Genomic DNA, 27,836 nt, shown 5'->3' on the forward strand with positions numbered 1-27,836 from the left:
GTCGTAACCAGCAAGACCACTATGTTCGTCTTATCTATACGCATAGCGACGAAATTACTACGTTAAATTACGATGACTGGCAGAAAAGGAGATTGAAATCGTCGTGAGATTCCAGATTCAGATTGTTGTCATACGCTTTCAAAGAAATTACCTTGGAACGCGATAAACCAATGCTCTGGATCAAATCTTAGTCATCATTGTGCAACAGTATATAAATTTCTCTAGTCTATGAGCTACAAATAAAAATACTTGACTGTAAATAATTTTTCAGGGACTTGTCAGAAGTTCCAGAGTCATCCTACTAAACGCTAGTAACCACAATCTGCGATTAACACTTAGGTATCAACAAGCACACGATACGACATGCACACGAGGAACGTGCAACGCGTTCCATGAAGTATCAAAATCAGGAGTTGGGCATGCAACGCAGATGATTTGTCTACGAGATTACGATTCACCGTACTCTGAAATTCATTGATTGGAAATACCGTATTGTAATCGTCAATAAATCGACTGGAACCGGTTTCGTTGTTGGATGATTTATCATTTCGAAATAATCGTTGGGTCCCTCTTAATTTTCACTTCTCTTCTTCCTATGTCTTCATACATCTCTGACAGTTTTCTTGTTGGATCGAAGATCAATCCTCGACCGTGACGTTGGTAAGCCCACTGGCATAACATTTCTTAGTCCGAAAACAACTCGATCGTCGCAACAAATTTAGATCATGATTCTCCTTTCAAATATTCGCTACTAATCTGAAAGTCTCGGTTGTTTTTGTTTTTGCACGGTGACTGATCGATTTATCAGCCGGGCTAATGCCTCCAATTACTAGAACGACGAATGTCGAAAAAGCGATTAGCTCGAGAGTCGAGAAATGCTCGCGGTTACATCATCGCCAAACTCTCGCGTTGTTGTTCTTCACGTGACAACGCGAATCGCTTTTTTCATCCTTTGCGATTCCCCTCTCCCCCCCCGCATTTTTTTTTTATTTTCTCTCACCGTTTCGTTTCTACTTTACCATTTCTCGAAGGTGCAATTCATTTCTCGAAGGAGAACGGTTTTGCTGGTTCCGGAAGATGGCGAATTACGCACGCGTTTTCCGCTTTGACCATTGAAATTATGTACCTCGTTCGGATTACGGCTAATTAATTACGTAATTATTCATAAGCAAGATGCTAGTGATAAATAATATATCTACAGTTATTGCTGCATCATTCGCATTGTTACCGTAGAAGAAATATACATAACGGCGGCCGCAACGAACAAAGGACGGATCGAAAAGAGCGTGATTTACGTTTGACCGCGGATCGCGGTTTCACAAGAATCATCGTAAATTATTCCGCCAGAGGGGAAAAAGCACTTCGTGTAATTACGTCTATAAATATACGAGAATTATCTGCCTCTCCGTTTGCATAATTTCTGCGTTTACAATTTTGTCGCGCGATCGGATATATGTACACACGGATCGGACATCTGCGTTCCCTCCTTTTTCCTCGCTCTTCAAATATCCTGGCGAATAAACATCGGAGATCTCGCGCAGTAGATAATGAAAGCTAATAACGAGGAAATTTACGGCGCGATCGAACATCGTCGATGAGAATCGCCAGAAATTCTGCTCCTTGGACGCTTCCTCGAAAGTAATCGATGTCACATGAATTATTTACGACTCGAAACGTCGATTACCGCAATCGTGCTGAAAATAAGAGACATTTGATATCTCTATCTACGAATCTATCTAGGAATTAGCTGTGATTCGAGAAATCGATATCTCTGGATTACCGAATTCCCCGTACTACGACGAATGTGGGAAACACGTGAATTTATAGCTTCCTTTGTGACTTTATTTTCCACCTCTTTATCCGCGATCACCACGAATTTCTGTATCTTTCGGTGCAACCCCGTAAAAAGATATTCGAAGGGTGTGCTGCAACCGAAGCGAACATGCGATTTCGAGAAAATTTTACCGGCAGACCGAACAGATAGCCAGCCACGGTAAAAAGCAAGACTCCGTGCGAGGCGGTAGGACGGCCGATGGGCTTGAAATATTTTTCGGTCACGGCGGTCGACGCAACAGGTGCACACCCGCTTCTGGCCTCCATTAAAGTGTTTACACGGAGACAAGAACTTTGAACCGTCCGGTTTAATCTCTTAAGCGCTTCCCGGACACCGGACGCGGTCAGAGGGGAGAAAGCGGATCCCAATGGAGGATGCCAATTATCGGGGAATATTTATGAATTACGTCATCGGTGGCTTTCCAACCATGTGATGTATCGTTCCAATGACTCTCAGTCAACGATCCCGTCAAGGATCACGTTCTATCCGGAAAAACTGGTAGAAAAAAAAACACGACGCGTCGCCTCTTAACGTTCCTCCAGTTCTCTGAACTTAAATCTCTCGATTTCTTTGTATTTTTCCACATTCGCTTTTCCTTGTTTTCTATGTTTTTTTTCTTTTTTACATCTGCTCTAACGGTTCCTTTTCGTCTCTTTTTAACGTGCTCGTACACGGATGTTTGTTTTCGCGACCGGGCCACGAATCGAGCAAAAATCTCGGCTTTCTATTTTTGGCACACCATCCACGACCCCTTCTGTCGTGTTTTCACCTCGTCTGCTCGTTTACGGAATATTCTTGAATATCGAGTACGTTGTGACGCGTTCATTTCTTGATATTTTGACGCGCTTAAGTGTGTCTAAAATATTTGGGTATACTTTAAGCGGACCGATAGCTGGCTTGTCAAAAATGTTTAACGAGGCATTTGCGCCTGCCGACATTGCCTTCTGTTTGAATAGCATGCTCGTCGGTATTTAAACTTATCTCCGTCTCGTTCGGCCAGTTAAATGTTTTTCAATCTTCGCCCTGCGTATGACTGGCCGATAATCTGGCCAACTATGATAAAATTTTCTGCCTTATCGCCTGAAATATATCCGCCCCTTTTTCGTTTACTGTCGGAAATGGACGGCGTAATTTAAATGCCTCGCTCGTAAATCATCCCTAAAAGCTCTAACTGAATCATAAGTTTCAAATAATATCTTCTCTGTTAAGTATTTCCATCGGTCTCTCCTTTTGTTTCGTTAAAGACTTTTCCTCGCGCTAAGAATCGACGTTTGTTTCATTCGCCAAGGTGAAAGCAACATTGTCGCTGCAACTCGTTTGATCTTAGTGTTCCAAAGTTCCAAACGCGTTTCATCTCGCGTTTCTCCGAAGTGTCTTTACCGACGTGCGTCATTGCAGCAAACAGAGGATGGAAAACAACATGTTTGGCCTTCATTGTTCTGGCGTTTTACAAAGAACCAGTCGAAAATAAACTTTGTCCGTCTTGAAGTATTAATGCTGGCAAAAACTGCCATTAGCATAAAATAAATCAATGTACTTTTGAATTCTACCTATCCAAAAACATAATAAGACAATGATCAGGAGTACTCGATCAACCTCAGTCCTTCGATTCTAAACGTTGCTCCACAATTTACTTCAAACAGTAGGTAGACATTTTTATTTCGATTTAAGAATCGAGAATGCTAAACATAATCCGCAGAATCTTCGGCCCCAAGATTTTTTTTCCTCGTCATGAAGTTGATCCAAGGCGGACTAGTGCGAGCAGTTGGTTATCGATCACGCGACACGCGTCAGTCTAGACAGATTGACACGGTAACCTATCGGTTAGCCAATAATACTGAAACCTTAGCGGGTCGCGACGACATGTTCCGCAGCCTGTAGTACACCTCAGCTATGCTAAGTTGCGTGAACAACCAATCTGTCAAGCCAATGCTGAATTTCCGGCAATAATGGGGAAGCCTTACTCGTAGTTCCTTCGCCATCAAAGGAGGGATACTGTTAGACACCGTAGCGATCCGTTCGTTGTGGCGAATAATTTGACGGATCGTTTTCGCGCAGCGAAACCTCACGCGAGGGTAGTTTTCGTCGAAATAGATTCGACGATTGCGGAAAATAATTTACGGCACACAAACTGGTCACTATGGCGATGATGGATACGTAGGCTGAACGTAGTCTGTTGCGATTTTTCGTTGATTATTCGGGGTGGGATTCTAGCGAGGAATAGGGGTTGGCTGCGTAATTGCATTTACTCGAAGATTAGACGCGAGTTTTCGTAAAGCGTAGCGATTGTAATTGAATGAGCATCGTTCTTCTATCGTTGTTTCGCGACTTTGTTGTCTTTGTATAACGATAACATATAATCAAATACTTTTTGCGACAGCTTTCAGTTGAAGTGCGACTCGTGACAACAAAGTTGGCCCTCCGAGGAACGTTGGTACATCGAATCTTGGAAATGAAATTGCGTGAGTTGATTAATTTCGATCTCGTACTTGGTGTACTAACAATTCGTCACTTTCGTCAGAACCTTTCACAAACCTCTCTGTCGAAACTATTTATATTTATCTGCATAGGTTCTTTCAAAATTGACTAACATTCAAACTAACATATCATCCATTGAAACGACAAATTATTGAACCGCGGAATTTCCATTAGCAGATCGGAAATTAATTTTGCCAAATTTCTAAATGTCTGGGTAAAAATAGTCCATCGCTTTTTCTCCCCTTTACCTATCAAAACGTGTCTGTTCAGTTAGAAGTTGATCCTGACCAACACGCAGAAAGCTGTTCTCCGTTCTGGTCTTCGCTGGAAATCACGGCGGTCGTTGTCTCGTAGATCCACGCTCTCTTTGCTCTTTGCTCGTGGTCCGATGCTGAAATTCGAGTGCCTCCGGCTGCCGCGGTTCATTCATCATCCCGCGCAACGGAATCCACATAAGTGGAACACCTTTCATCCATCACGTCTCCACCGCCGCGCCGGCCTCCGAGCACGGCCAGACGGCTTCATCCGATTATCCGGATCCGCGGGCCTCGATCTTTATTTCGACCGTGTCCGCTTTCTCCACCGCGCGCGCACGTGCGTTGTTAGCTCCCTCCAGAGGCGTTTACGTGTATTCGCTAAGGTTCTTCAGAATCTACCGCATAGATCATCGGGTTTCTTCGTAGGATGGTTTCATTAGCAGCCAAGATTAGTGGAGAATTCATCGAACTCTGGTTCGTCGTTAAGCTCGTGTTTAATTTTTTCTAGTATTTGATGTGTATCAAGATTGATTTATTATCGCGACGCTTGTAGAATGTTTTGTGTTTGTTGCGAATTTTAATGAACCGTATGGTAATTAAGGTATCCATCTTTCTTTCTTCGGTTGCTTTGGATAGCGAGTAGTTTTAACGAGGTCGATTCTTTTGCGCGTTTTCTGCATTTTTATCGTGGCCTGATATTTTCTGGTGCAACGTCGTTACCGAAGTTCTGTTCTACCGCTGGCCAATACCGCGGCTCGAAGTGCCGTTGATGAGTTGCAAAATTGTTTTATCCGTAGAACCGAAGTCGACTTCAATAACGTGTAGCAGCTTTCGTTTCTAGTAGAATTTGTTTTCGATAAGATTGATTTATCGTCCGCGATTCTTGCCATTGTTTCAGCTTTCGCTCGAGAAGATTGATAGTTTTCGAAGAAATGGCTGCAACTTCTTCTTCCACCGATGTACACTAGACGTTTTTCGTTGTAACATTAAAGTAACAATGCTTCTGCAGAATCATTAAAAATGCAAAGGAATGAACGAGTCTTCCACGAGTCGTTTGTCATCCGGTAAATTGCAACCGTCGAAAAATTCGCCGCCGTGGCGCCCGTGTTTGCAACTCGTAAAATAAACACCTATTTTCTCCGCTCGAGGACGAATAAATCTATCGACGGAGCCGATCATCGGATAAAGCCGGCAGCGATAATTAATTTTCTTGCAATCGGATCCTCGACACGTTCGCAACCCGCTTCTCTACCGTAGAATTATTTGCATAAGTGAAACCAGTTGCGAAAGATAACGCGCAAGGGTACATCTAGGAATCGGTGTTCGTGTCGCTTTCGAGGAACACGCCAGGTCTCGTTTCAAACTTTTTTCACGACAATGGCTGACGAATAGAGTCTCGTAAACATAGTCTCGTAAGTAGGGATGAGCGATTCACCTATCGTTCTGCAGATTCGAAAAAATTTGAAACAGTAACGCGTAGAATCAAACGTACGATAAACACTTATTATTCAAGTTATAGTATCACGCCAGAATGATTTACTTATAATTCTCAATGAGAATTGGTTGTAAAATTCTTCCAAATAAAAAAAAAAAAAAGAAAGTAACGCGTGATCTGAGACAAAGAACTAACGAGATACCTCAAATTTTTCTTTTTTGAATACGAAAGTTTCTCGAGCTTTCGCCTACGGAATAAGTAAATTCATCTCTGTCGTTTAATGTACCGTGATAACACTGTAATTAGATTTCTAAGAATTACGTCATCAGCTCGTAGCCTTAAAAGTTATATGTTTGGAATGTAAAGAGGGTCAAGCAGTGAAAACACAGACGCGGAGAGTAAGCAAACGAGGAAGTTTCGGATATACATCGAACCGAGGTCGGGAAGGTGTCTAAAATCAGAGGAAAACGCGCACAGTTGTGTTTTCTTTCCGCGAATTCGTGTTCCCCGAAAGCAGTGCGATCTTTTACAACGAGGTCAAGACTTTAGAGTGGCGTTCATCGAGAGCCACTCAATTTACGCAATCTCGCGTCCGACAAACGAGCGGCCAATTTTTTCCGGGAAGTCATTCGCGCGGTGATTTACGAAAGCCACACGGCGGGCGGTTAAACGCGCGCGGCCACATCGTTTGCCGATGCAAATCAATTTTTAGACGCGGCCACATTTTACCGCGTCGCAAAAGCGGCAGTTATTCCTTGAAAAAATCTTGTCTTTTCCGTGGAATTGTAGCTACGGATAAAATGAAATCTTTTGAAAATTGTATCCAGAAAAACAGAAGAAATAAATACCGATCTCTAACAGAAAAACGTTTTGTAAATGGCTCCAACGCCTTATTTTCTTCCTCGATGCTTACACCATTGAGTCATTGACACGTTATTCAAGAAGTTTCAGACCATTTCAACGAAGCTGGGAACGATTTCGAGCCGATTTGTCCAAGCCGTTCCTGTTTGAGATCCGCGAACCGGTCCGCGAAATCGGTTCCCGAAATCTTAGCGTTCCGCGAACCACCGTAAATCCGTTTATTGCGCGTTGCCTCGCCTTATTATCTGCCTACACAGCCGCACCGAAAATACATTCCAGGCCATTCCTTACCACTTTGAATCGCGTTCAGTTGCGTCGAATTGCGCCGCGCTTGCGTCCGCCGCGATCCTTATTTGCACGCACTCACGGATCCTCCGCGGGTGTCTAGTTGCGATTCGATGGAATACGACTAAACGCTTTGCTGAAAGGATAGGTATTTACAGTGTAGACTGCTATGGTCAGGGCAAAAGCAAATTTTCATCACTTTTTATTGTCTTGAAACAGTAGCGCGTCACAAAGCCCATTACTTCAATTTCTATGATAACTTTATTTAATAACACTTCTACTACGTTTACGCATGATAAGATAGGAATCTTTAGAAGTGATGGACTTAGATTAAGTCCCTTGATTTTAGCCTACTGTATTTGTTAAGTTATTTGGTACTGAAGATCCTAGTTAAAATATACCCGTTCTACCATTCACACTTAAATTTACCGCTATGGTCTCTTCGAAGCTATAATGAATTTTCTTAAACGAAAGGTAAGTTTCACCATCTCCCACTTAAACCACAATCATAAACCACAGCGTAAGTTCATCGACTAACCCCAAATAAACAGAATTCGTTCACGCTTCTCAATCAGAATCTCTGTTCGATTTTCTTTCAATTTCCTTTCCTTTCTTTCCTAACACAGTAATATCTAATTTATCACGTTCTTCTGTTCTTCCTTTCAGGATTCCGACGCGGACAGCGATTCTAGCGTTGCATGTAATTCCGTGATCGTAAGTAGAGCCCAGGCTACTTTATTTCCGCGTTGTCCCTTCCGAGGTAAATGTCGAACGTTTTCCCGAGGATCGGTTCGGGCAAACGTGCTAGACAAAAGAGCGAACGCGAGAAAACTAGTCACGTTTGCTCGAGCAGACTGTATAGGGATTACTTATTTACCTTTATTGTACAATCGTGTGCGTCGATATTGAAAAACGTGGCTTCTCGAAAGCCGCAAAATGAACGCACGTGTCGCCAAGAGGACAAATTCCAAGGTATCGCGTTTATTCTTTACCTCGTCCTCCAGGATTTTACTAAGTGATTTTTGCAAATTCTACAAAGTCTACGAGCTTATTGCACGAATAAGGCGACGGCGATAAGGTGTTTTTTTATACGAACATAAAATTATTAAAAAAATTAATAGCACCTTATAGAGAAAGAATTCGGGAATTTCTATCACATAAATTATTTTTTAATGTTATTTATCACGCATCAGTGATTTTGTTGGCGAGCACGCGACAAAGAGCAGGCCTCTCGATAACCTACATATTTGAAGTTCAACTGCTACAGTTAGAAACATAAAAGTCTGAAGATCGTTTGTTTTTTCTCGTTTAGTGACTAAAGTTTAGTCTGACGGAAGACTAGCGTTGTAATCGTAATTCTCCAACATCACATCAGCGGTAGTTATTTTAAAACGTTCCTGTTATTACCGAGTAAATATTATTCCACTGTTTTCCCTAATTATAGCGAACGAATAATTGAACTCGATAAACCGTGTTCGTGAAACTCTAATGTTTATCACGGCTTATTTTGTAAACAAATTTAATCTGGACATGAGTCGAAAGTTAAATTTCCGTTTCCTGTTAAACAACACCGTGACACCGATAAAATCGTGTATCGACTGATTCATGAATGATAAATCCAACATCAAACAGAAACAACAGGATGGAGGGGAGGGGAGTTCTTCGAACAAGAGGAATACATCATCTACAGAGAATTCCAAATTATAACTTTATAGCGTTGACACGAAATTGAACAACAATTTGTGAAAGAAATACCAACAGTTCCTAATAAATTACCACGAATTATCGTTCTCCTTAAAAATAGGTGCCACCCATAAGTTAACTTTTTACATTCATCACCTCGTTTTAAGCATTTTATCAATTCGTTCGAACAAAGCTTTCTAGAAACCTCGCACAATTTCTCTCAAAATAAACACTTAGTCCTTTTAATTAGTTATATTTAAAGGACCCTTGAGTCTTTCCAATTACGTCATATTGAAGTCCTCGCGTCTAATTATAAAATGACATTAAAATGGGAAAGTCAACGAAAATGTACGATGCTTAACGAGCTTCTCGATCGACAGAATTGCCTCACAGAATTACCAAAATTCACGTTATATAATATCAGTGTGCTATTCAAAGTTATTCAAGAGAAAGGGGGGTAAATTGAATTGCATGCGACTGCGACAAAAATGTTGCGCCAAACTCGGCTGGTGTAGCGTCGACAAATGGCGGCCACCGGCTGAAGAAAGCTCCTCCGCCTCTCGATATACCGGTATCTAGCTACGTTTCGCATAAAGACGGTCTTCTCCCCGTTGCCCGTCTTCCATAAACCCGTTGTTGCCTCATCCGACAAAAGGCATTGTTCTTGCGAGGCGGCGCAACCGAATAATTGCCTTATCGACGCGGCGCAACTTTCCTGAATTGCGTACTTGTTGCACCGGGACCGGCTCCCTTTACGCTCCGTGCACAGCCCTCGCGCTCGCAACTTCTCTTTCAGCCACGTGGAACCACGTCGACGGGATACGAAGACGCGATACGTTTCTCGTATTTCAACCCCCTGCTCTCGCGCTCCTCCCCTCCTTGTCCCATTTCCACGCCAGAGACATATAATACAGCTACATAGATTTCGAAGCGTCGACTCAAGGGCGGGAAATTAAGTAGAAAATTGTTCCTTAACCTCTTAGGTACGATGCGAATGTCATCTTATATTACGACGCGCCACTATAATGGCTCGCTCCACTGACTTGTTCGCTCATCGTTTGTTTTACTTCACACTTTTTTTGTCCTCGCAATGTTTTATAACAGTGTTGACGATATACAGGCAGAATATATAGTCTTTGTTTTTGATACACCAGTGTCAAATATCAATTGTTGCTTTCCGTTAAGATAAATATACCGTTATTAGATGCTCTTTTCAACATACCGATCCGTATCCTTATAATTTTTTAGAATCTTCAACCTGAAAATGTCGCTACAAGATAGAAAACGAAGAGCAATTTGCTACAATTCAGGAACAGGCTCGGATCACTATAATATACAAAATATAAAATTAAAAAATTGAAAATTTTGGGCTTGAATATTATTTTTTATAGAATTGATTATGATATTTGTTAATATCTCGTCAAGATACCTTAGATTTAACAAAAAATCATCATACTGCATTAATTTAAAAAGCTACTGCTGAGATAGTGTAGGTGCAATTTCAGTTTTAAGACGCAATTTCAATTTTTGACCTGTTCGCAAGGCGTCACCACATGCGGTCATTACCCCCACTCCGCAGCTGTATCTACGTCCTTCTTATACCAGAATTTTATAATTTTTATTAAAGCACAATCAATCGAAATTTTTTTTCTGTAAACTCATTATGTTTCTTTCTATAACCTATTTTTCGCATCTTTATTTCTTTGAACAATGATGCTCAATTTCTCACGAGTTTCAAATGCATACATCGCATTTCTAATGACCTTCCATTACCTTACTTCATTTTCTACCTGCTACAACAAGTTCCATTAGACGTCTCCGTTAAATCCGATTAACACAGGTAATACATTAATTTACCCAGAAACCTTTCCGAACAAATACCGTTTTACGACAGTGGCTACATACCTGTTCAAATGATAAAAATTGACATATTCATCAGCAAGCAATAACTTATGTGAATCTTCGTTGGAGACCTTCATGAATCTGTTTAAATGTTCTTGTCACAAACAATTAACTACTCGATAACAATCGAAAAGAAGTTTTTCATTAATCGAAGTCCAGATCTTAATAGCTTTATATTTTACAATTTAAATTTTACCGAATTTATACCGAATATCTAAATATAAAATAATATGGTATAAAAATAACATTAAATTACAATAAATAATCTCGTAAAATACAAACTATACATTATTCGGAGGAGGTGTTTCAGATAGAACTTGTCTTATTTCGTGAGGAACATCTGACGACGGTCGCAGATCATATCTAGGTGGTCGCATTTCCGAGACTGGAGTGTGGTCTTTGTTTTTCTAAATAGTAGGATACATTTTTAGACGCTATTCGATGCAGTTTTTAATTCTCTACAGAAGAGTATACAGGTACTTGATTTGAAAAATGAATAGTTTAAGAGATATCTTAAATTTAATATCGTAAGACTTGTCGTATGAATGACAAGGAAAGATAAAAGAGCGTTTACAATTTTTAAGCTTTTATTCATATTTATTCAGTTACAATACTAATATATATACCAAAATACAAATATGTACATAAAAGTCTCGCAAGAGATACTAATTATTCCGGATCGACGTATCCCAAATTCAACCAGTATTTTGCCATGTCTTTCGGGCCTTCTGTCCAGTTCAAATTCAACAGCAACTTCGCGGGCATTATTTCTCCTGGCGAAGAGTCGATGTTCGTCAAGATTCCTGACCGTCCTTTCATAGTGATTTGGATCACATGATGTATCGTCCTTTGGTTCGCTTGTTCACGTACACCTAACAGGCGGATCTTCCTGGCCCATGGTGCCATCTTCTGGAACTTCCGCGGCAACAATCTAATCATTGTGACGTGTCGGTGGATTTCTATTCCGAAGTCGATTAACAGAATATTGAAGCCCGTCTCGGTTTCTTGAAGTAAGACAGCTCTCACCCACATTGCAGCACCTTGAAAATTTAATTGCACTGCAGTGAGTGCTCCTGGTACCAAATGTATCCTGAACGGCCAGTACGCCCTGGGATGCGCGTTCAACGTCGAAGTGAGATCTTCGTTTATCTTACATCTGCCTTCTATCCGTACCCACATCGTAGTAGCCGTCTCGACTCGTGCCACTTTAACACGAACCCCATCTCGGAACTTCTTGTGCGTCAAGTGTAGAATGTTCATGTTTCACCAGATTCGTTTCGAGATTTTGAAAAATTTCAATTGTCGGTATTTAGCTGTACTCGATCGTCTAGTCACTTCTAAGGGAAGACAAGGCTTTGGACCTGACAGGAACTCGGACTGCCCTTATATAGGGGTAGTATTGGTAGGTATTAGGTAGGGGGTATTTGTTCACCATTTGAACTAAATGATTCTTTTCATTTGTCTTGCTTCACACTTTTCTTGTCCTCGCAACGTTTTATTACAGTATTAACAATATACAAACACAATAGATCTATAGCTTAATGGTATAATAATATAACATGTGGATGGTTACCCTTCTTATTATTTGATTGATTTATTTCTTTAGTGTGGTGAGTGTTTGTATGTTAGATTATGTCCTTTGTGAGATCTGTTGGGTATTTCCTTCTTAATCTTCTTTCTATGCTTGATGTGTTGATTGTTTCCGGTACCAGCCGGTTCGTGTGCGTTGCTATTCTTTCTCTGTACCTTATTGCACATTTGCTAATCTCCTCCTTGACCGTTGGTATTCCCAGGTCTTTCCGAATGTCCTCGTTTCTAACGTACCATGGGTCGTTTACTATTGTTCTAAGAATTTTAGCTTGCATTGCCTCTATTTTGGTTATATGGCTCATTGTTGCCGTTCCCCATAGTGGTATTCCGTACGTCCAGATTGGTTTTATGATCGTTTTGTATATTTGTAATTTATTTTCTATACTTAGTTTGGATTTTCGACTTGTTAGCCAATGAATTTGTCTCCTTGCTGTCTGCATTTTGTCTGTTATTGATTTGATACGCTGTTTCCATGTGAGTCGTGTATATATGTGGAGTCCTAGGTATTTGACTTGTCTTGTTTGTATTATGTGCGTGCCGTTCAGAAAGATGTTTGGTGGTATCTGTTTTCGCAGTGTGAATGTAATATGGTTACTTTATGCAAGTTTTCTTTTTTTATTTAGTTGTTTATGTTCACAATTTGTCCGATTTGGATATTTGGTAGAATATTTTATGCAAGTTTTTTTTTTATTATTTATTTATTTACATTTTACAATTTGTCCAGTAGGACATTTGGTAAAATATTATAGCTTAGTGATATAGCAATATAGCATGTGGATGGCTACCCCCAGTGGGATACCATCTCTTTATGCAAGTGGCTAGAATGTCTGACTTGTTGCTCCTCTTCTTCTGTCCAAAATATTTCGAAGATGAACTTTTTAAATAACGATAGATATATCACATTTTCTGCTATAGTGGTTCTGCAAACTTTATTATCTTATTTGTTGGTAGATGTTTGGGTATGATTCTGTACGAAAAATTGTTAATCGTTTAAATTTACTGGCAACGAACAGAGAGCAGTCAAATACTGATTCTCACTCAATAGAAACAGAATAAGAAACGAGTATCGCGTAATATTGTTTGTTCAAACAATCGTGTTCCCATTGCTAGATCGCAACAAGTTCAAGCTCCTAATACGACATAAGAAGAGGCACGCGTGGAATTTCTCGTAGATAATAACCGAATGCGCGAGCCAGCCGGCTAATTAACCGAAATCGGCTCTAGTCGAGGCAGCGTGGAAAGAAAAGTGGATCAAGCTTCGTGCAGAAAGTTCCGTTAGCGGCGTTACATAAAGATTTCTACCTAGTATTGCTATAAATAGGCCTAAATGCGCGAAGATGGATGCACAAGAAAAGGGACGACCTTGTCGCGTCCATCTTCGTAGATTTCTAAGAAAAACGTATTGTTCCGCCAACCGAAGAACCCCAACACGGCGAAAAAAAAAAAGAAAAAAGGAATAAAAATACGACGTAGACGGCGCGAATAGCTCTAGGATACCGGGAAACGGTTGTGCAATTCCGTATAAACGCGGAAGATGTCCGATTCTGCTAAGAATAATAGATCTCCACCGTTTTCTCCTCCATACGTACGATTCAGATAAAAATCGTGGTTAAAGTAAAAAATAGAACTAACAGATTAAATATTAGAAGGGAAATGACAATAGAAAAATCTAATGAAAATCCCGCATACCGTAAAAGAATCAAAGTATCAGCCTGAATGAATTTGAACGTTGATTTTCGTTCGACAAGGTAAATTGTACCATTGAGAATCACCAGGTTTCCTAGTTCATGAATGATACAATAATTTTTTCTAACGAGACTTCGTGATTGTTTCGGTATATCCTTGACGGCGTTTGTTAAATAACGAAGCGAAGATCTGCTGGAAAGGCTAAGTTTGAATAATTAAATGGTTTGTCGTGCGCGCTGTCAATATTGTATCTTTCATTATTCATCGTAGCTCGTGCAAGTATGTCAACCATTTCCGTGATTGAAGCTTATAAGAGGAAACCGAGAATATATTCTCCAGTCATTGGATTATGCTAATGTGCTATCCCCGTCGTATACGATCAATTTGGACTTTTACCGGACAGACAGTCTGTCGCGTCGGTTTCCAGCCAAACGACTCTCGATCGAATTTTATCGAACGAATCGTACACGAGTCGAGAGCGCGTAAAAAAGAAACGACGAGTTGTAGTTTCTTGCGCACTCGTTATTCTGCTCTTTCGAACATTCGTACTCATAACGAACAATGTCATTGAGTCACGGTCGTGGGACAGAGGAGCAACAGGAAGCGCTCTTCCCGTTTTTGTGTTGCTAAGGTCTCTTCTCGTTCTCCGCATAATCTTGATCGGAAACGATGCGCAGACAATCGCAGAATCTCGGATGGTAATGCAAGCAACTCGAGTGACCGCACTTTGTCACCTCGTAGAACGTAACAATCACGACTACGCATAATTCTAGACACGCGAACTATCCAACAAAATAGAACTATCTCCTAACGTTAAAATCTTTAGAAAACAAAATGGAAGTAACTCGTTCTTTATTCTTAATTATTTTCTCAACGTATCGTCGTTAAGGATTTTTCAAAAGTAAAGAAACTCTCAACTCGTCTTTCTGTATTCTCGTTAAATACACCCTCGAAATAGTTAAAAGCCAACAGAATGGTGTTTACTATCGCGAAATATGCCACGAGTAACGGAGTAGGTTTTATCAACTGACATCGCAGGAAATTGAGAAACATAACGATTCTCTCGGAAATCGCGGTGACATCCGGTATGGTCGAATTTTACGAGGCCTGTTAAGCTATGCAAGTGCATGACGCTTATCGTACCATCGAATGTCGTAAACTTTTACGGTATCGCATCTTCCCAACAAAGTAATTTCAGTTTCGTTACGTCCTCGTTAAGGGGTATAGCCGAATAAGCATGTTAAAAGTGCTGCCAAACCAATTTGATCTGATCGTATATCGTTCGACAGATCTCTCAAAGAAAACCCCATTCAGTAAAGTATCAGGCCACTACCTCTACCTACAAAGGTAGGAAGGCAATTACAAACACAATTTACAGTTTAAGCTCCATTCCTCTTGTTGTGTTTAATGAAAAATTGTGAAGAAAATTGGGGATATTCTATGTCACTGGGTAGAATAAATGTCTGTGAACTTTTTCAAAATTTCTGTCTGCAAATATTTTCAAAAGCGGATTTTATATTGAAATTGTCAAATGACAGTTTTATTATGATTAATAAGTCCGATAATTCTTTACATAAACCAGAATCCATCCCTCGGTCAAGACGGCCACTAGCTGTGCAAATATAATTAGTCGGGCCGCAATAATCCTAAGCAATTGTCTCAAAACTAAACAGTTTTATTCTATACCGTCGAGGCCCTTAATTGTTGTAGAATATCTTCAAGTCCAGATGTTCCTTATGGTTATTGTTCAATCAAGTAAAAAATTGGTGTTTTTGTTTCATATTTTCAGAGTTCTTCAATTGAGCTCTTCAACGTTCTTTCAACGAGGAAACGCTTTGTGTTACGTCGCGTGATTCAGATCGGACTACATCTCTACTCGGATTCTCTAATATCAGAGCAATCCATTTCTTCGTCACCTATATCGTAAGCAGCGGAATTACGAACTTGTGTTATTCTGCAAAGTTGTTGGAAATATACAGGGTGGCTGGTAACTGGTGGTACAAGCGGAAAGGGGATGATTCTACGCGAAAAAAGAAGTCAAAAATATAGAATAAAATTTTTTTTTTTCTTTTTAAATTTTTCCATCGAGACAACGATCTACAGTGAGATCCGTTATAAGAAGACGTGATAAAGTGCACGCGTACCGAACGAAAATTCAAAGTCGATTTTCTCGAAAACAAAGCCTCAAACAAAAAATTTTTATTCTATATTTTCGACTTGTTTTTTCGCGTAGAATCACCCCCTTTCCGCTTGTACCACCAGTTACCAACCACCCTGTATATTTTATAACACTGTTAATCGCAGCGTTATACCACAACAACCACCCCTATTGTCTTAACGGAAATCAGGGGATCGATCTATTCGCGGTGTCGATTCTTAGAATCGTAACGGGAATTTACGACTCCCGTTGACGCGCTTCCTCGCGATCGCGTCTCCCCACGATCGGTCGAAATTCCAGTTTGATTTCGTTAAATTTTTCCCGCCTTTATTTCTATCTCGATCAACGAACAATAAATTATCAATGATAAATTAAAATAAAGAAAATTATCGGTTGCAACAAATTATAAATAACTTAATCTGCAGAAGGTGAAGTACGACTAATGAGTGGTTTTCAAGCTCAGAAAACTGCAAAGATGAAAACGATTATCTTGTTTTAGTCGTCATACTGTCGTTACCTTCTCTATCAAAACAGTCATCGTGATTTAATCGCAGGAAGATGAACGCGAAGGCTTGTCAACGCGATCTCACATCAATTTGTTATGGCTGGCGTCGATTTCCCAGGAAAGAAACCGAGAGAGAAACATAGAGAGTGGCGGTTAATCGCGGCGATACAATCGATCGCTGACAACTTCAAGGAGAATCGATCATGTGTTTCTTCTTCCGTGGAAGATTTCAGCGAAACAAAATTGATTACTCGGACGCTCGATGACTTTTCGCGCGAAGGTAAAACGAGGGAGGAAAGGCAAAGGAGAAAAGAGGCGAATGGGGTGTCGAAGAAAATGAGGTGAGATTAGACGTTGAAATCCCGTACCCCTTGAGCAAACTCGATAACATCGATTCCCTTAAGTGTAAAATTAAAATCACTCGGTGTGCCAATATTAGCTCGCCCCGATGGATCTTATCGGTGAAAAATTTATAATTTGGCGGATGCTAAGGAGACGCAAACAGATCGGTGTAACTGCGATTCTGTTGTCCTTCGTTAGCTACTCTAAGTGTTTCTTCTTCGTCCTTGGCTGGCTGCTCGAAACGGCACGTGGGCTAAAATTTCAATATCGACACGAAGGTTCTTACGTTAGTGACACTAAAAAAGTGAAATGTCATGTTGTTTACCGCGAGTACAGTACGATTATACTTTTTCTTGGACCAATAATAGGTAGATTATATGTATGTAGTTTATATTATTGGTTGACTCGAGGTGTTTACGATGTCCGGTTAAAGCGATAAAGCTGTCACTTCGGTATAACAAATCTTTCGTAATATTATTCATACATTATATTTCACATTTACTCGGAAATAGTTTGCATCCGATGATTTTTCTTCGTACACCTTCATAAATTGCAGAGCTTACGATATCACAGAGGATATAAGATGGAAAGCGTGTCTCTTCAGTACGTACACAGAACTTTCTTCTTTCTTAAGCCGATCCACGTGAACGCACGGACACCAAAGGATAATGGAAGCGTCGAAGGGAAACGGGCTCGTGGCGTCGATAACCTGGGATAAAATAATTCCAGCTCCATCAGGAAGCTAATCTCAGGAGGGTTAATCAGCGACGAAGGCCAAGGAGCCTCGGCGAGTTGACTTTCGAGCCGGTAAACTTATTCCGCGGGCGTGCCAACTTCAAAAAGGAGAGTGGCGTCGGTGTAATTACCGGACTGGATGGACGAGGGGCCCGGATTCCCGAGGGACATCGTGACAAGAGGGCAGGCCTATCGACGAGAGGGACTCGATTCTCTCTCGTCCTTCGAATCCCGTCTAGCACCGGTCCTAACTAAATCCCCCTGGCCAGATGAAAGGGAAACTCCTCGTTTCGGATCGCGCTGCTTGTTTTTCTTCAGGGAATAATTTATGGGGCCGCGTTTAGCGAACAACCGAGCCGGTAGCAGGGCAAAAAACTTTCGAACGTAAATCGACGGAGAAAATCGTGCCACTTCTCCTGCTGATAACGAGACGTCTAGGTTGGCGTGGTTGGAGGGAACAGATAAAGGAAGAAGAATGTTTTTTGTGATTTCCCGCGGGCGATTCCTCTTGGTCAGCCGACTGTTTGTTGCTCCACTGTTTGGTATCTTGAAATTTGTGTTCGTCCCAATTAGCCAATAGGAAATTCGAAGAGCTATGCAAACGTTCGGTGAGGAGTAGCGTGGGCTATTTTAAAAGCTAGAAACGTCAATGATCGACTCTTGACTATCAATTGTGTGCGTTCTTCGCGTCATCGCGTCATTAGTCTCATCGAGCACGATGGAAGAAAAAAGGGAGCGAATAAAAACAAGGCGCCTGTTGAACGTTCCGACAGGATGACCAGTCAGAAATACGCAGACGATACTGCTGTCTGTTTCATTGCGAATGTTATACGTTCACCGAAACGATTACATCAGCGCGGAAATTATTGTTTCCGATTCGAAACGTACTACGCAGCATCGTGTATACGAATCGCGTAACAGAATTCTTGCGTTCCATAAGAAATTCTGTTTCGTAAGAGAATTTCCGCTTCAGAGGCTGTCCTTGCCAGCTATTTCGACGAGCGATCCGATCGATGCTCATTACCGATCGTTTCGTCGGCTAGGTTGTTCGAATTCTCTCGGTTCTCGATTTCCGGATATCCGTTTACGCAAACGGAAGCCGCGAATTACATTTCCTCGTTCTTGCAGATTTTCACGCGGACTTTCGTTTCTCCCGAGCGCGTTGTCCGATTTTCTTCGTCGTCGTAACGTAATAATCGATCCATTTCGAAAAAATCATACCCGTTCATTCGATCAGATAGGATAGCACGATCTATGCAAAGTAACGAGCAAATTAGATAATGTTTCCTGAACGATAAAATAATAGCATAGAGCACGTAATGCCACAGTAGAGCAAGGATTCATTTACGTGCGCCTTCCACGACGCCGCTAATGGATACGTGTGCATTAGCGTCGCTGTTAATATTAACCCTACGGTACGATGGGAATTTAAGCAGCGGTGACGTTTCATTTACAAACAGAAGGATATAACGAAACCGCGCTGCTTACTCGATAATTGCACCTATACGAACCGACCGAGCAACGTGTCGTTAACAAACTACCGAAATACTTATAGAAACTTCTACCGAACAGTAAGTAAAATTGAATCTATCCGGAAAAATAAACAAGCAAACTCGTAAGAAATCCAGAAAGACGAATATCTGCTGCAGTTGTTTTGCCAACTCTGATAGTTTTAATATTACTAAACCTTTAACAGGATAAATCTAAGAATAGTTCTATCATTAAGAGCGCATGTAATTCCCGAGGAAATCTCAAGATTAATGTATTATAAGCATTAAACTACGAATTCGTTGAAAAGGGGAACGCATAGAAGCAAAGAGAAGCACAAGGTGACGCTATGAAGAAGAAGAGAAATGCTCGTGCCTCGTGTACGATTTGAAATTATCTAATCGAGCAAATTTATTAGTTGGGCGCATGTAATAAATCGGCGAAGCATGAGGCAATTCTCTCCACGTACGTTTGATTATATGTACATATTACATATCATTAAGACGAGGTTTAATTAAACTCGAGGCGCGTGGCGTGCAATAAATGACGCGAAAGAACCTTGACACGCAGCGCGTGTCATTCAGTCCACCGTGTGTACTCGTTTCTATTAGGCGTTATGCGCAAACAATTGACCCCGTTTCACCCGTCGTGTGTACATTATGTTCAGGAAGCGAACTACGCGACCGTGTTTCTCAAAGTTCGTGAGACCTGTTTTATATCCGATCTTCTTCCATTTTCCTGGTTTTTGCCTCCTTTCGTTCAGGATGGTCTCAGCGAGGGTTAAACTTCTTAAACAAAATATTTTCTTGAATACATCGTTCGTACAAATGAAACTTAACGATAGCTGTGGTTTCTTGATGAGACCGAGGGGTGTTTGCATTGAATGCTAAAAGTATCGAGGGGAAAGTCACTATAATAGATACTCTAGTAGGAAAGGGATGCTTTTAAATGAGAATAAATTTTAAAGGGAAATCTAGACAAAGATCTAAAGAAGAAGAAGGAAATCCAAATAAGAAAGTAACAGATAGTTACATAAATATTTCTTTTCATTACAGATCAAAAGGATAGGATTAGTTGCGTGTAATCTTTTACGTATTTAAACACGATGGAATAATTCTTGCGCGTGTAATAAAAAATTTGAAGTGACAGAAAATATCGCGTTACAAATAAGGCTTAAACATTTCAGAGTTTCTCATGCGAGGAAAACGATCAGATAAGCTAGTGTTACCACGCACCAGCCACGAGGTTTGACAAAGACGACTTGAAATGCGACGTGCGTTACTAGAATCGACGCGCATACGGTTCCCATACGGTGTCGCGTGTAAATAATCGACCTTATTTCACTCGCGGTGCGTGCATTATCTCCAGGAAGTGAGCCATACGCCACTGCTTTTCCACAAATTTGTGAACTGGAAGGGTTAGATAACGATATCGTCGATCCCCGGACGCTTTTCACCAGGATTATTTCTTATTTTCGTGCCAACCCCGTCAAACGTCGACCACTTTTTCCATTATTATCGCGACGTTCCTACGCTATCGAGTTTTCATTCGTATCGATCGACGGCCGGCTATTTATTCGACCGAAATTAAAATTATTATCGTGAAATATAATTTCTACTCGGTGCAAAGTAGAATAAATACGAATTTCTACCACGTCTATTTCCTCTGAATTTCGAAAATAAATTCCCATGTAAACTACAAATACCGGACGAAGAAAACGGAAGTAAGAATGAAAAAAAATTCCTCGAACAAGAAGAAAGTGTTTTCCACGAACGGAATACTGATCAGTAGCATGTACGAGAAATACCTGGAGCGAATCGAGTCGTGCTAGAGCCACGGCGATTACTTATTTGCTCTGTTAACGAGGTTTCCACGGGGGCGAGAAGTCTGGCGTCGCTTTAACGAAGCTCGTAGCACGTACGGCGTAGACATTAGCCGGTGACAGGACAGGCAAAATCGAAAACACGTTGCACCATCGTTGGCCAGTCACGTATCGGACCGCGTTGATCGTCGTTCACCGGTAATCTTATTTCATCGTTGCGGCGTACGCGAAAAAACGCCGTGGTAATCGACGGACCAGCCGGAAAAATGCCAATTGGAAACACCCATCTGTGGAAAGAGCGTCGTTGCTGAGTCAAATAGAACTAAATGATAGTTCGTGTTTCGGGATAGTCTTCCTGGAAGCCTTCCTGTCATCCTGTGAAGTTCAATCTTCCGATTTTACAACCGTCTTATTCGTGATGCGAGTGTAAATCGTCTTTACGCTGACAAATGCTGTAGAGAAACATACGTGTGATGGACAAAAAAAAAAAAAAAAAAAAAGAAGCGAAAGAAAACAGCGTCCGTGTAATTGTATCGTTTGGGACACGAGTTCCGAAAACTCGAAGCCAGCTCGTAATTAACCGAATTCTGGAAACTTGTATCTCTCTACGTCTACCCTGTTTGATTCATTTTTTTTTATTTATTTATTTATTTATTTACATTTTACAATTTGTCCAGTAGGATATTTGGTAAAATATTATAGCTTAGTGGTATAATAATATAACATGTGGATGGCTACCCCCAGTGGGATACCATCTTCGAATATTTGATTCATAATGACGAATGTATTTTCGACACACGTTTGCATGAATTTCAAAATCTTCTTTTTTCTAGTTCTGAACAATTTGTCGAAGAGGGTAACGATGGATTTTCTACATCGTTGGAACAACGAACGCGAATCGGCGCGCCTCCGAATCGATCAAAACTACTCGGCACGGAGTTTTCATTCATCGCTATAAATATGAATGAACACCGGCTGCCGTTAAAAGAGTCGACGACCTTTTTTCGGTTTCCCGCGTGACGTTACGCTCCTATATATAGCTTCTCCTTCCTGCATGCGACTGATGAACGGCGAAAAAATACACACGTAGGACGATTCTTCTTTCCGATCGATCAATGCGACCGACGTCTAACTTTGAACAACTGTTTTTCATTTGTATCTAACAGATCTCAAGGTCAAATTCCGTTCGTTCAAGAGAATGGTGTGCTTTTTGCTTTGTAAAGAGAGAGGAATGACCCTGAAGACGTTTTATCGTCTTTTTTACGGTTCTTTTAAATTCGATGTTCGTGACCTTGAATGACCTTGCGTTATAGGTCGTTAAACTTACGGACAAGCGTCATTCCATGGAACGGAGGACATAAAGCTTCTCGTGTTAAGACAAAGATCACCTTGAAATTGTCATTCCTCACTGTCACTCTGAAGGTAATTATTATCGTTCGTATAACGTTTCGAAACTCGCGCATTGTTTTGAAATTCTCCCTTCTAATTGAGTCGCTCAGTCTGCTATTGTCAAACTTTGAAACGTCGCTAATAACTTTGGAATTCAGAATTTGATAAATAAGCTTCTTCGATCGTCTGACGAAGAATTTCTCGACGATCGACAATAAAATACGACTCGACACGATTTCTAGGACTCTGTTGGCGTTTCCTCGAATGCAATTTATCGTAATAACTATGTGCCCGTAGCAAACGACGCATTCTTGTCGAGGTTTGTCTATAATTATGGCGCTTACCTAATGCACCGAGTTGGCGCCGGCGGAAAATTCAAATTTTACATAATCATTTAATAATATCGTCATTATACATGGTATAAGGGACACTCAGTGTGCTCTAACAATCAACCTGACCGACAACTTCGAAATACAAAAGCGACCAAGCATCGGGCTGATTAGCGAGACCAAATGTCGCGTCTCGACTATGACGTTCGACCGTTTCCGGTCTTATCGATTTCATCGTTCGAACCGTATTGGTTTCCTAGCGGCCAGCGGTCGTCGAACAGTCGGCGTTCCTCTTTCCACATGACGTTGCAGCGTAGAAAGAAAGCCTTCGACGTCTCGTCGAAAGTATTCACTGGCCGGCGAGCAAGGCGAAACAGTTACGTGACACAGTTATGTAATTAGGATTTGCCAGTAACATTGTTATTGTTCGCGTAAACACGGAACAGCATGCAAGAGATTATCGTCGTTATTACAACCTATGACCAAGACTAACTCGAATGACGTAGAATGCTTTTTTTTCAATATACTTGGCATTTTCTAGGGATATAACTAAGGAGAAAGCCGACTTAAATTTATCGCAACGTTAAGAGGGTTCTTCCACTTTTTACGATCATCAGCCATTTCAATTCCAGCCACTGTGAAGATTCTTGTGGTATAACAATAGGATTTTAAAAAAGAATATAAAGAACATTTTAAGATGCAAAGCGATGAAATGAAGATAACTTCACAGAGAAGTCAAAGAGATTTCTATTCCGACCTTCGACTATGCCACCTGGATTGGAGTCGTACCTGCGTCCAGGATATCTGCAATATCACTCTTCTATAAATAGCGACTCCTATGGAATTTCTTGTGCGTCACCACGTGTTATTTACATCGCCGCCAATCAGATACGAGCGCCTTTCTTCCGAGAAGTCTTAGCGCCATAATACACTAACAACGTCAAGCAACGAACGCGTCAACGCTTTATTATTAGTGGAATTACCACCGGGTCGCGTCTCTATTCAATTGCGGCGAGGATACTCACAACGATTAGAACGTCGTCCAGACTCTCGAAGAATACGTTACATGATAGCATGCTGGCATTTCCGGTCTCTGGCATTTCGTTTGCTCTGTCGACTGCCTCCGATCGATGGTAATTCGCTTTACGTAACATCCAATATCGGTGAACGTCTACGTATAATCGTCGCGAAGGTCGATTTTTTGTTATCTGGAAAAATTTACGCTTCGCTAAGTTCTCAAGTTTTTCTAACTTTTCAACCACGTTGCTTTCGTTCTAGAGCGCGCGGTTGCGAAAAATCCGTCATTGAAATACGATGTCGTGACGCGCGACAATGGAAGTTACGTGTAAGACAAAATGGAGATGAGAAATAATTTTTCTACAGCAAATCGGCAATATCAGATCGAAGGCGTTCTTCGAACTGAACTCTCTTCACCGGTGCGTTTTCATAGCGCGACGTAAGAACCGGATGCACAACCGCGAATTTAGCGTTGTGCTCGTAAAACCGTGATTCCATGTCCGCATCGCTGCGATGAGATTAGAGGAAAACACGGCGGAATGGACGCCAATTAAACGAAAGTCGAAATCGCGCGCCACGGCGCACGACGGTGTAACGCGTAGCAATTAAACAGGGAATACTTAAGGCGACGTTCAAGCCTCCTGCTCGCTTCCGTTACCTTGTTGTATATTTATGCGCTGGCATAGTAATTCGCATACAGTCTGCGGAGAGGAATCGAGCATTGTTCGACGCACAGGCGGCGCGTCGTCTCTTCTTGTATTCACCTGTCGCCGTGATCTTCTATCGGAGACCGACTCGGGTTATCGGTCATCGACCACGAGCACGGCCTTGCCATCCTGGTTAAACCGAGAAATTCAATTGGCCGCGTTTCCTTTCTAGATAAGATTCAACAGATTCCTTTGTATAGAACCGATAGATGTCTAAAGTTGCTATTTCAAAATACAGCGGCGTTGCATTTAAGCGCATTTACGTTCAGTGATGCGTTACACACAGGCTCGCGAAAATATTCGAACATTTCTGGACACCTCTTATAAATATACGAACGTGTATAGCATCGAATATTTAACGATTTTATTTGTATTGTTACGAGACTCGACTACGACGATTATTTTCGTCAAATTTGAAAGTGTATGTACGTACACACGATGTCTCGCTTGAGAACGAAGCAATTTCCTATTCGCTTGGTCGAAACAGGATAAGACAATGGGGAACTGAGAGAAACGGAACGGAGCGTGCGCGGTCGGCTCGTTTGTTCTTAGGAATCGCGTTAAAACGGCAAAATTTCGCACGGAACGATGCCGATCTATCTCCTCCCGTAAACAACGTTACGTTTACGTTAATTACGCTTTTTGACCCGTTTAGCTTTCACCGTGACATAAGCGGCAATCAACAGCTGGGAATTCATTGCCAACGGGGCTTAAGCCGGCCAGCGTTAATGCTCGCAATCGTAGCGTAACGCGTTTCACAATGTTTCGAGCGAGAGCCACTCTATTCGCATTTATCCCCTGCGAGTAATTCTCCGCGGCTGACACGTCGGGCTTACCGGTACCGGACTCTCCGCGCAACAACGTCAGCTGCCGTTCTGATTTCCAGCGCAGATACCAGGCGACGCATTTCGCCGGATACACGCGATCATCGACGAAATTCCTGACGGCTCAACAGTCGCAAACTCGATTCCAACAAGCTGCTATCGAGCCTTCGTAATAAGCCGTTTGATTCTGCTGAGCGGAATCGAGGCTCCGATGCCTCGTTTGAGATTCACCGATCTGCTCCACATAAATGTCTAAGTTGGTCGTGATTGACTCGTGGTTTCTTACGAGACGCGTTGTATCTGATAGGAGAATCTTAGAGGGAAGTAGCAGAGGGTAGTAGTAGTTGCATAGTTGCTTGAAATTTTGAAACCACCGAATTAATTTTTTCCTCGGAGACCAGAAACATAATATATTCATGAAAGGTTTTTCCTAAGTGTGCGGATACTTTAGTGATCTACTGTATCTGCGTTTTTCTATATCTATGTCATTATTTCTTCAAGACATCTTTAACCAAAATTCATTCTTAAACGATATACTCACGAGAGTGTAGCGTTACGTAAATGTTTACGACCGGCGAAACAATCGCAGAATCACTGAGCTCTGACGGCCGGTACTCCAATTATCTTCCGCTCTCGTTCCCGAGGAACAACGGGGCGCAACGTTGCGCCAGTGATATTACGCGATCCCACCTGGAAGAAAATACTTTCGCCCATATTTCACGTCCACCGCCGATAGGTGTGCCGTGACTATTCACGGTGACAGACACGACAGGCCGACTATCGTGCTCGCTTTGAGAACCCCGCTGATAACACCGACGATATCGTTCGCCGTTACACGATCTTGCGTAACATTCCGCCGCGGGATCTGTACCAAGCTGTTTATACTGGCGGCGGCTTCGACTTTCGAACCACGAGTCTGATGAGCGACTTGCTTGTTCCTACTTATTGACAGGTGGAGCTGGAAAATATATCTGAACGAAAGTAGTCTCATATCCTCGACCTATGGAACATTATTCCGAAGCATGGAATATATTAATGTTTTATTACTATTATTATTTAATGATCCGGTATAACGGCAGAAGAAAAGAAAATGACGTCTTGGGATGGGCAAAGGTACAAATAAATCGAAAGACGATAAAATCTTAGGCGATTTACCGTTAAGTATCTAACAGTAAGTATAACATAAGACCTGATCTTGTGTATTATAAGACTCGATCTTATAATTAAAAGCGATATCTCTCTAACATTTTCTTCTCACTAAATATAGTCGTAAAGAGAATGGTCGCAAAGTGTTCGAAGCATATGGAAAAATGACAAAAGAAGGACCCCGATAGCCTCGATAGCCTTCGTCACGCCAGAGTTCGCTCCATCACCGATTCCTATTTTCTCCGCCAACTTCGGTTCGCAGTTCATGAACCAACCTCGTGAACCGAAGAATCGGGCCGCGTATCCGCTCTCTGAACGTCGTAGCCGTTCCATTTGCCACGTATCGGTCAGAACTAGACTATAACCGGATTGATGGCCGCCTGAACTTCAACCACGTCAGGCGTCCGCTTTTTCTCGGTGTGGAACGAGACTTGCCTTGTCTGTTGACATTCACGCGCAATGCCCCGACTTCGCTGAGTTTCGACAACAATGACTCGCGACTACAACGAGCTGCGCAGTGATTGTGTAATCGAGAATCGCGAGGCTGTACGCGTGATAATCCATGCGCGGCAAACGGCGTCACAGCCGATATCGATAACTCGTTAGCCGGCGAAAATCGGTGTAGTTGTACCAGGATGTGCGGAACGATTATAGAGTTGCGTGACCAGAAATCACGCATTCCTTGCGGAAATTGTCGGTATCGGATGCCAGAATCCGTACCCCGCTGATTTGTGAGTCTAATCGATCGTTTTTTTCTGTCTCGGGAAACATATGATCGCAGACGACTGTTTTGCATATCTATACACGTGGTTACATCACGAAAATCGATTTACCGAAGTAAGATATCGGCTCCTGTCTGTGTAAGACGGAATAAACATTTTCATCGACTACGGTGGTCCTTGAACGCGGTACCTCGTCGAAACCTCTTGCGTCATGACAATTAACTAACGATTTTGATCTCTTGTCTCGTATCGACAGACAAGCCAGCGGTCGAACGGCTAGATAAATATAATCGTAGTTCGTAAGAACGTTGGCTGGTTATTGCTGTTGATTGCCGGCTGCTCGTAATAATCGCTGCACGGATCCGCAGATAAGATTTCCGGATGCAACGAGACAACCAGCTATTACCGGTATTAATGCTCGGTTAAAAAGGTGATATCGAGATCACCGATGGGCTTTCGCCTCGTGTATATCAACGGACCCACCCGTTCGACGCAATGGCTGGCAATCACCGTTGGAACGATAGCGTTTCGACCAATATTACACAATGTCGCGTAACCGTACTCGCTCGTGGCGCATCCCAATCTTAAACGAGACATTCTGGCTCACGCGCAGTATTTTCGTCGTGGTGACGCGACAAGCT

At 41.7% G+C, this 27,836-nt stretch overlaps 1 protein-coding gene and 1 long non-coding RNA gene across 7 annotated transcripts in view; one reads left to right on the plus strand and one right to left on the minus strand.

Annotated features, from left to right (window-relative positions):
• Positions 1-27,836, plus strand: part of LOC126868462 (3-phosphoinositide-dependent protein kinase 1) — a 407,826-nt gene that overhangs the window by 266,251 nt on the left and 113,739 nt on the right. For 3 of the 6 annotated variants that reach the window (XM_050623970.1, XM_050624053.1, XM_050624135.1), the window contains one exon: positions 7,817-7,864. The exons of 2 other annotated variants lie outside the window; for them this stretch is intronic. In XM_050623970.1, coding sequence (XP_050479927.1) covers positions 7,817-7,864 — 48 coding nt within the window. Of the gene's footprint in view, positions 1-4,214; positions 4,297-7,816; positions 7,865-27,836 lie in introns of all 6 variants that reach the window. One more of the 6 variants, XM_050624719.1, reaches the window with a different exon arrangement.
• LOC126872092 (uncharacterized) overlaps positions 1-27,836 on the minus strand; it is a 66,063-nt gene that overhangs the window by 25,001 nt on the left and 13,226 nt on the right. The window lies entirely within an intron of this gene.

The sequence above is a fragment of the Bombus huntii genome, chromosome 1 (genome assembly GCF_024542735.1).
Source record: "Bombus huntii isolate Logan2020A chromosome 1, iyBomHunt1.1, whole genome shotgun sequence".
Classification (NCBI taxonomy): domain Eukaryota; kingdom Metazoa; phylum Arthropoda; class Insecta; order Hymenoptera; family Apidae; genus Bombus; species Bombus huntii.